The following is a 15,080-nucleotide window of genomic DNA, read 5'->3' as shown; positions in this document are numbered from 1 at the left end:
ACAGAGGTCCCTCTGGGTATAGCTGAACAGCTCCCCACTGTGTAGGCCGCAAAGTAACAGCAGCTCACTGTCACTCAGACCTCCTGCTGGCAGAGTCAAACGGAGTCCAAAGAGAAAGATATAAGCGCCAGCCTTCTTAAAGTCTCTCCCAGCAGTCTGTTCTTCCCTTCCCTGTAGTGTGGAAGTTGTAGTCCATAAACAGTCAAATCCCATTGTGAAACTTGAGTCCTGGAACTACAATTCCCTGTATGCTTTGCTTCCTGGTATTTAGTCTGCTGGCAGGATGTGATGACACAGAGGGAAACAGTTTCACTGTAGCAATGTTACAGAGTGTCTTCTGATTTTAGGAATATATCTATATCCAGTTTCCTGCTACACTAGTATAGATTCAGTTCAACTCTTGGGACAGCTTGCAAGGGTAGGCTCGACACTTCTTGTGCAAAGTGCAACTTTGGCATAAAGTGCCTGGCACTTTCTACAGGGGTACATTCTCAACACAGGAACACCTCATCCTAATCATCATCATCATCATCATTATCATTATCTTTCTGGTAACTGCCTACACCCTTCCCTGCAACACAAAAAAGTGCCTGGCATTTTCTACATGGGACTTTAACTAAGGCACTTCTACAAAAAGCAAGTACAAACATTAGTGCACCACAACAAGTTGTTTGGAAGTTCCCTTTCGTCTTTTCCATTTCTCTCAGACTTTTCCCCTCTACCCTCCAACATGCTCATAATTATCTTCTTCTTTACAATAACATCCACTCTCCTCAAACTCTCATTTATTTACCCTCGCTCCACTCTACAACCTGTACATATCACCCTCACTTTTTCCCCTCTCAATATTACTGCACTTATCACCTCCTGCTCATTCTGAGCCTGCACAATGTCACCACTTACACTTCACCGCAGCACCTGCCCTGCATTGTAATTGTACTATCCCCCCTCCACATTGTAATGTGCTGCATAAACTGTTGGTGCTTTATAAATTTGGTATAATAATAATATAATAATTCACTGAGAAAAGAAATTTTAGCATTTGCTAAATCAATTACTGTGAAATACTCTGCAACGGATGGTATGGAAGTAAGGAGTGATGGCACATCAGGTACTATAGGTGCTATGGGCACCACAAGACTATTTATGGCCCTAAGGCAGTGTTTCTCACCTCCAGTCCTCAAGGTGCCCCAACAAGTCATGTTTTCAGGCTCTCCATTATTTTGCACAGGCGATTTGATCAGTTTCACTGCCTTAGTAATTACCACAGCTGTTTCATCTGAGGGAAATACTGAAAACATGACCTGTTGGAGTGCCTTGAGGACTGGAGTTGAGAAACACTGCCCTAAGGTCGTCTTGAACAAACTTATAACTTCCATCCGGCTTTTTGACTGGATTTACAGGAGTGTTGTAAGATGAAATTGTTTCCTTTAAAATTCCTTGTTTAAGGAAATGTTCCACCATGGGAGCAATTCTGTCCTCCTTTTCTTTTGACAAAGTGTATTGTTTGTGCTATATGGGTTTTGCCCAAGGTTTCAGGGTGGCTTTGTATGGGCTACAGGAGATGAGACCCACATCCGAAGCTCCATCTGACCAGGCATTTTGTAAATCTTTTGGGAATTCTTCTGTTGGTACTTCATTACTTAGGACCAAAATGGCCATGATGGAGACTTCTTTGAATAGACAGTAAGACCGCCACTTGGGGACATTATTATCTTCATAACCAATTTTCCCAGCAAGTCCCTACCCAAGAGATTCACTGGATAATTTGGTATAATCCTAAAGCTGTGATGGATTTCATATCCCACTGAGGGTCTTCTGAAAACCATGGGAAAGCCTTCTTGTCACCAAGACATAAGCCTTTCACCATATACATATGAAATTCGTCATTATGTTCATCTCGGGGGAAGGGATCACTACTATAGATAGTTTCAGTCCACCCTGCTAAATTTGATACCCAAGGAGTTGTAAATTCACAATCAGTACCACAAACCCTAGCAACATAATCGTTACACATTTGCCCAGGTTTAGGGGGATGCGGAGCCTCTTTACCATGTTCTTGACCCATATTACAGTGAACGAGAGGCTGTCTTACCTTACAGCTTCTTCCACAAAATTAAAGAACAAATTATCTTCTACTTCTATGTGACAGAAAGACAAAGCAAACAGAGATTTGGGTCACAGTGGTGATTACCTCATTAACTCTTTTTCTCCTTCCCAAAAAGGACTCAGGTCTTCCAAAGACCTTTAAGGCATGGTCCGTCTCCTTTCTATATAATTTTAAAGGACTAAAGCTTTATCAGAGCCAAGGCAAGAAAAATAATTTGTCAATAAGACAAAAGTTTACTTACCACGGATGATTGCTTTATCTGGGACGAGCCCCATTTGAAATAAATTATACACCTTGACGACCACCCTGGTTTATGCAGAGAGACCACTGGGACCCTCGAATCTATGAGACACCACATGAGACACGGGAAACAAGCTTTGAGTGTTTTCACAAAGTGTCTGTCTTTGAGTACAACAGTAGCTTATATACAAGTAAAAATACGTGTCTAAGGGTTATACAAAACTTATACTCAGGACTTTCTTATCAAGAGTTAAGCCGCGTACACACGGGCGGACTGTCTGGCCTACTTAGTCCGCCGAAACACATTTCAGCGGACAGTCCGCTCGTGTGTGGGCTTCAGCGGACTTTTTCAGCGTGCAGTCTGGCGGACTAAGTATTTTGGAATTTCCGTAATACTGTCCGTCGGACTCGCATTTCGGAGGACAATCCGCCCGTGTGTGTGCCAGTCCGCCGTACTTTTGAAATGAGCGGACTTTTCCCGCCTGGAGAAAAGTCCGCTCATTTCGAGCGGGTATGCAGGTAGGCGGGGCCCGCGAAGGAGACGTCGCTGGCCCCGCCGCCTGGTATGGACTTAAAGGGGAACCCCAACACCGAAAAAAATTGGCGTGGGGGTCCCCCCCAAGTCCACAACAGACCCTTGTCCGAGCACGCTACCCGGCCGGCCAGGAAAGGGGGGCGAGCGAGCCCCCCCTCCTGAGCCGTACCAGGCCGCGCGCCCTCAACATGGGGGGTGCCTTGGGGAAGGGGGGGCCGCGCGCCCCCCCCACCCCAAAGCACCTTGTCCCCATGTATATGAGGACAAGGGCCTCTTCCCGACAACCCTGGCCGTTGGTTGTCGGGGTCTGCGGGCAGGGGGCTTATCGGAATCCGGGAGCCCCCTTTAATAAGGGGGCCCCCGGATACCGGCCCCCCACCCTATGTGAATGAGTATGGGGTACAATGTACCCCTACCCATTCACCTGTAAAATAAAAGTAAAAAAAAAAACACAACACACGAGATAAAATACTTTATTGCACAGCTCCGGGGGTCTTCCGTCTTCGGGGGTCTTCTCGCCGGACTCCTCCGCTATCTTCTTGTAGCTCTTTTGCTAGCGGAGGAGTCCGGCTTTCTTTCTCGCCGCCGGCCTCTTCTCCCGACTTCGGGGGTCTTGTCCCCCTCTTCGGTTCTTCTGCCGGGCCACCGCGCCTTCTTATAGCTCTTTTACAGGCGGTGGCCGGTCTTCTATCGCCGCCGTAGCCACCACCTTCCGTTCTTCTTCTTCTTCTTCTTCTCCAGGAGATGTTGCCTCGACGATCTCTCCGGCCGGAATGCCAGGGACGCACTGCGCGGCCACTTATATAGGGACAATGGGGCGGTGTCACATGGCTTTATGTCACATGGGTTGGTGTCACATGGTGACCCCGCCCCCTTACGATGTCATAGTCCCCATGTGACATCAACCCATGTGACCAACCCATGTGACATAAAGCCATGTGACACCGCCCCATTGTCCCTATATAAGTGGCCGCGCAGTGCATCCCTGGCATTCCGGCCGGAGAGATCGTCGAGGCAACATCTCCTGGAGAAGAAGAAAAAGAAGAAGAAGAAGAACGGAAGGCGGCGGCGACGGCGGCGACGGCGGCGATAGAAGACCGGGCCACCGCCTGTAAAAGAGCTATAAGAAGGCGTGGTGGCCCGGCAGAAGAACCGAAGAGGGGGACAAGACCCCCAAAGTCGGGAGAAGAGGCCGGCGGTGAGGAAGAAAGCCGGACTCCTCCGCTAGCAAAATAGCTACAAGAAGATAGCGGAGGAGTCCGGGGAGAAGACCCCCGAAGACGGAAGACCCCTGGAGCTGTGCAATAAAGTATTTTATCTCGTGTGTTGTGTTTTTTTTTGTACTTTTATTTTACAGGTGAATGGGTAGGGGTACATTGTACCCCATACTCATTCACATAGGGTGGGGGGCCGGTATCCGGGGGCCCCCTTATTAAAGGGGGCTCCCGGATTCCGATAAGCCCCCCGCCCGCAGACCCCGACAACCAACGGCCAGGGTTGTCGGGAAGAGGCCCTTGTCCTCATCAACATGGGGACAAGGTGCTTTGGGGTGGGGAGGCCGCGCGCCCCCCCCTTCCCCAAGGCACCCCCCCACGTTGAGGGCACGCGGCCTGGTACGGCTCAGGAGGGGGGGCGCTCACTCGCCCCCCTTTCCTGGCCGGCCGGGTAGCGTGCTCGGACAAGGGTCTGATGTGGACTTGGGGGGGACCCCCACGCCGATTTTTTTCGGCGTTGGGGTTCCCCTTTAAGTCCATACCAGGCTGGCGGGGCCAGCGACGTCTCCTTCGCGGGCCCCGCCTACCTGGAGACGTGCTCGAAATGAGCGGACTTTCCTCTGCGTGTGTGGGCGAGTCCGTTCATTTCAAAAGTAGGGTGGATAGTATGGCGGACTTAGTACGCCGTATTAGTCCGCTCAAAAAGTGCCGTGTGTGGGCAAGTCCGTTCATTCGAAAGTATGACGGACTGTCCGTCGGATTGTCTGACGGACTAAGTTGGCCAGACAGTCCGCCCCGTGTGTACGCGGCTTTAGACTGCTGACTAGATAACAAGAAATAGTTGATGACTTGCTGACATAGGATGTTACTCCCAGAATCGGCTTAACCATAGTACTTCATAGGGTGTGGTTTTATGCAAACTTGTTAGTTTAAGCTGATTATGGCAAAACTCATACATACAAAAAGTTCACTTCTATTTTATGTAAAATGGAGGGGAATCTAAGATGGAGTCAGTTGTTTATACATTCTCTTACAAACAGCACCCATGGCAAGTAAGTAAACCCCTGCGTTCACTAAGTAGTAGGGCAGCCAGTCAGCATTAGACTGGAAGCTAGCAGCAATCACTGTAATAGCGGTGTCTACTGCAGTGATTTTCAGCTTCAACAAGGATCAGCCATTTATGGAACATGCATAGTTACATTGTAATTATGTAAAAATATCCACACCTGGAATTCAGGTTTAAAGGACCCCCATCTGTGTATATTCGTGTATATACCCAGATAACAAGCAATTGTGCCACAAGTTTGAAAATGACTTGCCAGGCTTCACAAGTTAGTTGCACAATTGCAGCAAATCCGTATTGCATGACTCCAGATCAACTTACTGCAAGTCTGCTGCAAGTTTTGGCTTGGTTATGTTGTGCAATAGTCTGGCCGAATTTCATGCTGTAGACTTGCAGAGCTCTTGCTGTAGACTCCCCAGTGCAACTTTTCTCTTGCGTGACACTTGCCACGAAAATTTTCTACAAATTGCAAAAGTGTCAACTAGAACTTGTGCTTAAAATGCTCTGCAAGTGTACAACCTGTCAGTGAACATGTGCAGAAAGTTAACAAGACTTACAATTTAACAATACCACAAATTTGTAGCAAGTTATCCTTGCTATCTGGGTAGCATCATCTGTTCAGCTACAACTTACTTGAATAACAGAGTTTAGCTTTATGTGGTAGCTGGATGCTGTATAGAAAGTGGAGGATGATAAACATTGTGTACATTTTTCACTAAGTTGTAATGACTAGAATATGTTTGGGCTTGTGTTGAGAACAAATGAGGGTCTTGGACAAATAAATAACAATGTGTTATTGAGGCTTCTTTCCTAAAAGTATTTGAAGCTGAATGCTAGGAAATCTAAAAATTCTCTCTTGCCTTGGGGCTGTGCACGCACTACAAGGGTTAAGACAGTATTAAATCTAGAAATCAATAAAAAAACATTAACAGGCAGGGTTTTTATGAAAGAAGAGATGCCAATGGTCTCTTCTGCCATAAATGCTTCCTCCTACCTGTCACTGGTAATATATACTGAGCTGTACGTGTACATCTCAGAGTACATTATGGCATCCATTCTGTGCTGTGGTGATGTGACTCCCATGCGTATGCACAGAAGTGATGCTATCATGGCCCAGCTATTCAAGTAGCCGAAAGGAAGACTGAGTAAAAATGGAAGGGCCTGAGCAGTGACACTGCAATGATGGAGGTCTTCTTTTGACAGGTAAGTCTGCCATAATGTTCTAGCATGTGGTGTATATAGCACATTATAGCATAACGCTACATGGGGCCCAGATACATTTAAAGAGTTTAATACCACAATAACTGCTTGTTTATGAATACTTGGTAAAGCAGTTTTACTTAACCGATCCTCTACTCCTGCAGTCTTCTCAGCGCCGCTTGCCTTGTCGCTGCAACCCCTCTCCCCTATACCCTGGCAGTCTAAGGTCTTCTGATGTCATCAAGAATAATGCAGGGATGATAGCCCTGCATTGTATGTGAGGACATTGAAAAATAGTCCATCACTTTAGCATTGGGGGAGCCATATCTGCCAGGTTAGACAAGGCTATGGTAAGTAAAACTGCTTTTCGCCTCCCCTAGACATACAGTATCTCACAAAAGTGAGTACACCTCTCACATTTTTGTAAATATTTTATTCTATCTTTTCATGTGACAACACTGAAGAAATTACACTTTGCTACAATGTAAAGTAGTGAGTGTACAGCTTGTATAACAGTGTAAATTTGCTGTCCCCTCAAAATAACTCAACACACAGCCATTAATGTCTAAACCGCTGGCAACAAAAGTGAGTCCACCGCTAAAAATTGGGCCCAATTAGCCATTTTCCCTCCCCGGTGTCATGTGACTTGATAGTGTTACAAGGTCTCAGGTGTGAATGGGGAGCAGGTGTGTTAAATTTGTAGTTATCACTCTCACTCTCTCATACTGGTGATTGGAAGTTCAACATGGCCCCTCATGGCAAAGAACTCTCTGAGGATCTGAAAAAAAGAATTGTTGCTCTACATAAAGATGGCCTAGGCTATAAGAAGATTGCCCAGACCCTGAAACTGAGCTGTAGCATGGTGGCCAAGACCATACATCGGTTTAACAGGGCAGGTTCTACTCAGAACAGGCCCCGCCATGGTACACCAAAGAAGTTGAGTGCACGTGCTCTGTGTCATATCCAGAGGTTTTCTTTTGGAAATAGACATATGAGTGCTGCCAGCATTGCTGCAGAAGTTGAATTTAGGGGTGGGGTTCAGCCGGTCAGTGCTCAGACCATACGCCACACACTGCATCAAATGGGTCTGCATGGCTGTTGTCCCAGAAGAAAGCCTCTTCTAAAGATGATGCACAAGAAAGCCTGCAAACAGTTTGCTGAAGACTAAGGACATGGATTACTGGAACCATGTCCTGTGGTCTGATAAAACCAAGATAAACTTATTTGGTTCAGATAGTGTCAAGCGTGTGTGGAGGTAACCAAGGTCAGGCGTGCAAAGACAAGTGTGTCTTGCCTACAGTCAAGCATGGTGGTGGGAGTACTTCCGGCACTGGAGAGCTACAGTTCATTGAAGGAATCATGAATACCAACATGTACTTTGACATACTGAAGCAGAGCATGATCCCCTCCCTTCGGAGACTGGGCCACAGGGCCGTATTTCAACATGATAACAACCCCACACACACACCTCCAAGATGACCACTGCCTTGCTAAAGAAGCCAAGGGTAAAGGGGATGGACTGGCCAAGAATGTCTTCAGACCTAAACTCTATTGATCTATTGAGCATTTGTTGGGCATCCTCAAACAGAAGGTAGAGGAGGGCAAGGTCTCTAACATCCAGCAGCTCTGTGATGTCGTTGTGGAGGAGTGGAAGAGGACTCCAGTGGAAACCCATGAAGCTCTGGTGAACTCCATGCCCAAGAGGGTTGGAAAATAATTATGGCCACACAAAATATTGAAATTTTGAGCCCAATTTGGAAATTTCTTCAGTGTTGAAACATGAAAAGATATAATAAAATATTTACAAAAATGTGAGGGGTGTGCTCAATTTTGTGAGATACTGTAAATGAGCAGTTAACCCTTGCAGTACAAGCAGGGGAATTTTAGGTTTCCTGGAGTTGGGCTTTAACTTGAGCTGCTAGATTTGTTTGGGTCTTCTTGCCTTGCCCAGTGATGGCCCACCCCTGTACCTGGACCCAAGAAACACCAACGCACCTGAAATCTGTGGACTAAGCTGTATTGAATGAGACAAAAGCCCTGTAGAAACTTGGGTTAAAGTGGTCTTAAAGTGGTTTTAAATGCTCAAAGTTTTTTCTGTTCTGTTCTGTTCTGTTCAGTGGTCCCCCCAGCCCCTCTTAATACTTACCTGAGCTCCCTCTCGATCCAGCGATGTGCACGAGAGCTGAGATTCTCCCGGGTCTGTCATTCCTCATTGGCTGAGACAGCAGCAGGAGCCATTGTCTCTTGCTACGCTCATTCACAGCCAGCAGTGAGGTAATGGGGAGAGAGCAGGGGGTGGGGCTAAGCTGAGGCTATGTGTGTCTTATGGATGCTCTTAAGTAGCTTGCTTTTGGGGGGACTGGTTGTAGAGGAGGGGCCAGGAGCACCGGAAGGGGACCCGAAAAGAGGAGGATCGGGCTGCTCTGTGCAAACCCACAGTACAGAGCAGGTAAATATGACATGTTTGTTATTTTTAAAAAGTGAACCTTTAATGTCACTTTAAGCACTTCAAAGTGGACAGTGGTCTCAATTATTGGCCTCGGCAACCCAAAGAGAGGAAGAAATGCTGTGCGGCCTGAAAGTAATTGTTCTTTCTTATGTTTCAAAGGAGCTGACAGCTGGCGCTATACAAGGATCTACATGGAATGAATCCAAGTAAATTACAGTTGCAAAATTGCAGCCCAAGAGCAGATTTTTAAATGGTCAGCCAAAGAAAAGCTGCCATTTAATTGTCATTCAAACATAACTAAAGTTCTGCTGTTCTGCACTTCTAGCTCGACTGATCTTTATCTCCAATATTCTGCAAGATGACATCATGAGCCAGAACTTTAAAAGTATCATTGGGACCATATCAGTGCACTAATCATAATTACGCATTCAAAGAAACGAAAGCCACAGCTAAGTGGACATGTATCACCCAAAGCTTTTAATTGTGGCAGATCCTCTGGGGAGTTCTCAGAGAACCCAGGTTGAGAAATCCTATTATGAAATCTTATACAGGCTATGCTATGCAGCCCCATGGGACTATGCTATGCAGCCCCTCTGCATCAGTATAAATACTGATGCAGAGGAGTCTCCAAGTAAAACTTGCCACATCGCATAGTTGACTTTTATGTTCTGGATAAGCTGTTTTGTTTTTGTAATTGCTACATAATGAAACAGGTAATATTCTTTAATCATAGTTCTAATCTAATAAAAGATAATTGGTATGAAAGAGCGCGTTATGCCTTTTATTTGATATACATGTTTTTTAAACAAGTTTCTTTTTCTAGGTTTTAATGTGAACCACTTAGATATTGCCCCCCGATACGCCAGCATCCTCATGGGGATCTCAAATGGAGTTGGAACCTTATCTGGAATGGTGTGTCCCCTCATTGTTGGTGCTATGACAAAGCACAAGGTAAATGTGTATACTATTATTGGGCTTCTCATCAGTGGATTCAATTATTCTAATTTATGTTGAAATGGCGAGCTCAGTCAGAAGCAGATAACTACAGGAAAACATGGAGCATCTACTATGTTTTATAATATCACATTCCTAATAAGACAGGATTCAGTACATGGTCAGTTTATAAAAAAAACTTTATTGAGAGCTGCACTCCTGGAGGACATAAAATGCACACTTTTATCAATTATTTTATTTATGTATCAATAAATATATTTACACACAGATGGAAAAAATTACATCATATCAGCCCATTAGCACCCAGTCTGGGGATTGAAGGAGAAGCACTATAAGCCTAGTTAACACTATAAGTCTAGTTAACCCCTTTATGCAGGGTTTTTTTTCAGCAGGAACTAGGGGGGACTCAGTTCCACCACCTCTGGCTGAAGTCTTCTGTTCCCTGCTCACCACTATCACTTGGTAACACTGAAGTCCTGCTTCTGCATTTACAAGTGATAGCTTATCTCCCAGTAGCTCCCACAGGTCAGATCTCCTGCACAGATCCCACTGAGTGCCAGACAGGGCCAAGGGAGATACAGAACAGGTGCCCAGGGTTCAGTGCAGTCATGGGCAGGAGAGGGTGCGTGGTGGGCTGCACCCACTGTGGTCTCCATTTTTTCCTTGGTGAACAGTTGTTGATGCTCCCACTGCATAATCTCCCTTGCAAGTGACTGTAGTATAGTATAGTATGCTGGGAGGTACTACATCCGGATAGGTGTTTCAGCTTAACATTGCAACAAAGGTAAGACATATGGTGGACAGATGTTTGAGCTTTTAAGGAGGGGGGAGAAGATGAGGGCAGTGGAGGGAGGGGGTTGTATGCAGAGGGAAGAGCTACTATTTGATGCCATTTGGCAGGTATGTGAGTGTGGCAGGTATGGTTGAGTTCCTGCACCTATTCTCTGAGCAAAAAAGCCCTGCCTTTATGTCCTAGGAACCCAGTAATAAGCTTTAATGCCCACACGCCCCACATATGCATCAATGTACGGGCAATGTTTATGTGCTGGGAGCACATCGCTAGCACAAAGACTGAGCCACTGAAAACGGTTCTCGGTCCAGAGAAAACATCAGTAAACCAGCTTCCGATCAATGGACCACTGTGACAGCCAATCACAGTGGTGACATGATCGCCAATGCTTCCTGCCCCCTGGGCATTAAGAACTTTTTTAAAGAGGATGCCAGGGCAGACGGACGGTAAGGGGTTAATCAACATTACATTGTGCCGTCCTTCTAACAACGAGATCTTCCTTAGGGGAGAAGAGGGCAGAGCGTTGATCTTATTGGTGTGCTGTTGCACCTTCATCAGCCATTCACGTCGGGACCTAGCCCAGGCTATATAACCGAACTGCAGTTTAGGTCTCAGGAACTGTAATTTAACCGATTGCCAACTGCCTCACGCCGATATACGTAGATAGAAGGGCGCATACAGTCAGATTAACATACCTGTACATTGCTCTTTAAGAAGCGGTTTGCAGGCGCGCATGCCAGCCGCGACCTCTCTGAGTGTGATCGTGGGTCCCGCAGACTCGATGTCCATGGGGATACCCGCGATCCTCTCACAGAGAGGAAGACTGGGGAAATGCTGATGTAAACAAGCATTTCCTCAATCTGCCTAGTAACAGGAAACTGATCACCGATCTCTGTAATCGGGAACGGTGATCAGTGTTGTGTTACGCATAGCTCCCCCCCCCCACAGTTCGAATCATTCCGTAGGATGCATTTAACCCCATAGTGGTTAACCCCTTCACTGCCAGTCACTTTTACACGGTAATCAATGCATTTTTATTCGCACTGATCGCTGTATAAATGTGAAAGGTCCCAAAATAATGCCAAAATTGTTCGATCTGTCCACCAAAATGTTGTAGTCACAATAAAAATCGCTGATCGCCACCATTACTAGTAAAAAAAAATTATTAATAAAAATACCATAAAACTATGACCTATTTTGTAGAAGCTCAAACTTTTGTGCAAACCAATCAATAAATGCCTATTGCGATTTTTTTTTTTTTTACCAAAAATATGTAGGTATCGGCCTAAAATGAGGAAAAAAAAAATTTTTTTTATATATTTTTGGGGGATATTTATCATAGCAAAAAGTAAAAAATGTGTTTTTTTTCCAAATTTATTTCCAAATACCACCAAAATAAACCTCTATGTGTGGGGAAAAAAGGATGTCAATTTTGTTTGTGAGCCACGCCACACGACCGCGCAATTGTCAGTTAAAGCGATGCAATGCCAAATCGCAATAAAAGCTCTGGTCTTTTGCCGGACAAATGGTCCGGGGCTTAAGTGGTTAAAGTATATATATATTCTACTGCTAGGGCATAAAGGAAAGTAATTAAAGCAAAGGGTGGAGGTGGCATCCTCTTAAGGTACAATATATCTGGCATACAGTTAATTATATTTCTCTGAATCAGCCTTATTTTCATACTTTCATTCTAGACACGTGAAGAATGGCAGAATGTATTTCTTATAGCGGCACTAGTCCACTATAGTGGTGTTCTATTCTATGGCATCTTCGCTTCAGGAGAGAAGCAGGAATGGGCAGATCCAGAAAACCTTAGCGAAGATAAGTGTGGAATTATCGAGAACGATGAATTAGCAGAGGAAACTGAACTGAACAATGAATCATTCACCAGTCCAACAAAAAAGATGAGTTATGGCGCCACTATTCAGAGCAACGAAGTACGCAGGTCAGGATGGAGGAAACAGAAGGGAATGACACAGGACTTTGATGATCAAACTTCCTATCAATATGAAAACGGGAATTTTCAGGACTCCTAAGAGCAATGCACATGTATTTACACGAGCTTAATGTCTGTGTCATAAGATCACTATTCAACTTGAGAGTGCAAGAGATCAATAAAAACCACTTAAGTATTGCTGCAAAGTGGATGATATTGATCAATACTTCATTGTAAATGAGGCAGAAGAAAGGTCATATTTAGATTAGCCACTGAACATATTGATTTCCTATACCAGAACATGGTACAGAGCACATTGAATTAGTAGTCCCATTTCTCATGCTATGCAACTTTAACATGCATGTGTCATTGATAACTTGTTGACGGGTCTCTTTTGATTAATACAATTCGTAACGATGATTCATTTTAACATTTTACATTCAGTATTATCTCCCTTAGGGATAATAAATTGCTGTTCTGTAACACCCCAGTTGTTAAAGTGTTGATGTTTTCTATTCATTCTTAAAGAAGAACTTCAAGCAAATGTAAAAAAAAAGGACCCTGGAATATAAACATTGTAGTAGCTCTGTAATCAGCTCTTCCAAAAGAACTCCAAAATAATTCTTATTTCTTCCTTTTTTTCAAAACATGCAAACAGATAAAACAACACTTTTACTGATATGCAAATTATGACATTTTGCCTAGAGTCAAAAGCTAGAGCTTCCCATTTTCATCTCAGGCCACTCCCCCCGTGGCTCTTAATGTATGCAGACTAGTGACACATGACTGTCACAGGAAGGTGAGAAGTGTCTGTAAAGTGTGGGCTGTGAATGACAGCTTGGCTTTGTCCTCTCTATACCATGTCAGAACCAAGGAGGCTTTGCCCAAAGAATAACTGAGTCTTAGGGGACAGCCTAGGGCAGAGGTTTTATTCACTGCACCCATAGCTCCCAACATTTTGAGATGGGAATGAGGGACAATTATCAGCAAAAGTATGGAGGCATAGGACAAACCCCTTGCCACGCCCCCCCCCTAAAGGAGTATTGTACAAAAAAACAAGATTGGTTAAACCCACAAGTGATTTTTTTTACCACTACTATTCCTTTATATTGGCTTTTGGAATCTACAATTTAGAAATTGGAGGAAAAGTTTAGCACTGGAAAACACTTTTTGATAGCTAAAAAGTGCATTTTATATACACCTATATATATCAGACCAAAATGAGGGACAAATGAGGAGGAAAAAGGGACAGTCCCTCGAAATCAGGAACAGTTGAGAGCTATGACTGCACCCATGAGATTTTATAAGCAGAATAATTCATATTTGTCAGTAGTTTCTGTAAATGTTGCTTTAAAGGGTTAGTTCACCTTTACCAAAAATCTGCCTATGCAGGTAAGGGGAGTTTGTAGATAAAAATAAACTGTGCAGCTCTGACTAAAGTTGAATAATGTCCTTGCTATAGGTGTAGGCCATTGATATACCTTCCGCACATTACTGCTCACCTTCACCATCACAAGAGTGAGCTATTTCTCTGATTAAAACCCCCTCATATGCTCTTTCTCTCCCCAGAGGCAGCGGCTTGAGATGAGCAGTAATGACTAATCCCCACTTAGCAATGTCCAAATAATGTCATGGGGGTATTGCAAGCAGGTGTCAGGAGGTATGTTAATGGCCTACACCTTAAGACTAGTACACATGGTCCGAATGTCGACCAGCATTGGTAGGTTTAATAGAAACTGCCCAACATTTGGCCCGTGTGTACAGCAACAGGTCCGACAGAAGCCAGCCTTTCAGTCTGGCTTCTGTTGAAGGCTCCTGGCTGAAAAAGGTCTGCCGACGGCTCCCGATCGGTGCTCTTAGCCAATGTTGGAACACAATAGCTCAGCAGGGGAGGCTCTGACCTGAGCTATCAATTTTTTTTTTTATTCAACCCAACGGATTAAAAAAAAAAACTATTCGTGTGTACTAGGCTTAAAGCAAGGGCATTATTCAACTTTAGTCAGAGTTGTACAGTTTGTTTTTATCTACAGAAGCCCCTTATCTGCATAGGCAGTTTTATGGTAAAGGTGAACTAACTAACCTTAAGTTTACCTTTCATAACATATTACATGTTACGCGCATATTCAGGGTGTAACGTAACATGTTATGGAAGGATTGCCCCCTCCCCCCCGCTTTGACAGCTAGCGGGGGTTCTGTGAATGGAAAACCACAAGTGAGTGCCGTGGTAGCTCATTAATTCTTTCTGTCAGAGTGTATCGGCTTTCTCATACGAGATACGAGCAAGCAGATACACTGACAGATCTGCAGGAGACCTGTACGGCATCAGTGATCTGCTGATTTCTGGTGCAATGCTTTCTAGGCTCCTGCAACAAAAAATAAGTTTAAGTCCACGTGAACTTAAAAAAGTTGAATTCATGTTTTTATAGTGTTAAATGACCTGCAAGCCATTGTCAGGTTATTCAATCATTTTCTACATGCTGAAATGAGAAAGGATGAAAAGGTGGATTACTGAGCCTTTAAGATTTCACCCATGTACTCTGGGGCTAAATTTCATGATCTACATTGTCATTTTTAAAGCATTGGGGGAGT

At 44.5% G+C, this 15,080-nt stretch overlaps 1 protein-coding gene and 1 long non-coding RNA gene across 2 annotated transcripts in view; one reads left to right on the top strand and one right to left on the bottom strand.

Moving 5' to 3' along the window:
- The window catches only part of LOC143962814 (uncharacterized), a 60,963-nt gene extending 58,462 nt beyond the window's left edge, over positions 1 to 2,501 (bottom strand). The window contains exon 1 of the long non-coding RNA XR_013270802.1: positions 2,352 to 2,501. This is a non-coding gene — a long non-coding RNA (uncharacterized LOC143962814). The remainder of the gene's footprint in view (positions 1 to 2,351) is intronic.
- Positions 1 to 13,885, top strand: part of SLC17A8 (solute carrier family 17 member 8) — a 60,958-nt gene extending 47,073 nt beyond the window's left edge. The window contains exons 11-12 of the mRNA XM_077472290.1: positions 9,635 to 9,762; positions 12,250 to 13,885. Of these exons, the coding sequence (XP_077328416.1) occupies positions 9,635 to 9,762; positions 12,250 to 12,591 (470 nt within the window). The 3' untranslated portion in view covers positions 12,592 to 13,885. The remainder of the gene's footprint in view (positions 1 to 9,634; positions 9,763 to 12,249) is intronic.
- Positions 13,886 to 15,080: the final 1,195 nt, after the last annotated feature.

This window comes from Lithobates pipiens, unplaced genomic scaffold, assembly GCF_037356315.1.
Source record: "Lithobates pipiens isolate NorthernLeopardFrog02 unplaced genomic scaffold, aLitPip1_a1.2 Scaffold_8, whole genome shotgun sequence".
Taxonomy (NCBI): domain Eukaryota; kingdom Metazoa; phylum Chordata; class Amphibia; order Anura; family Ranidae; genus Lithobates; species Lithobates pipiens.
Note: the sequence above shows the minus strand (reverse complement) of the source record. Positions and strands in the feature narration are given on the sequence as shown.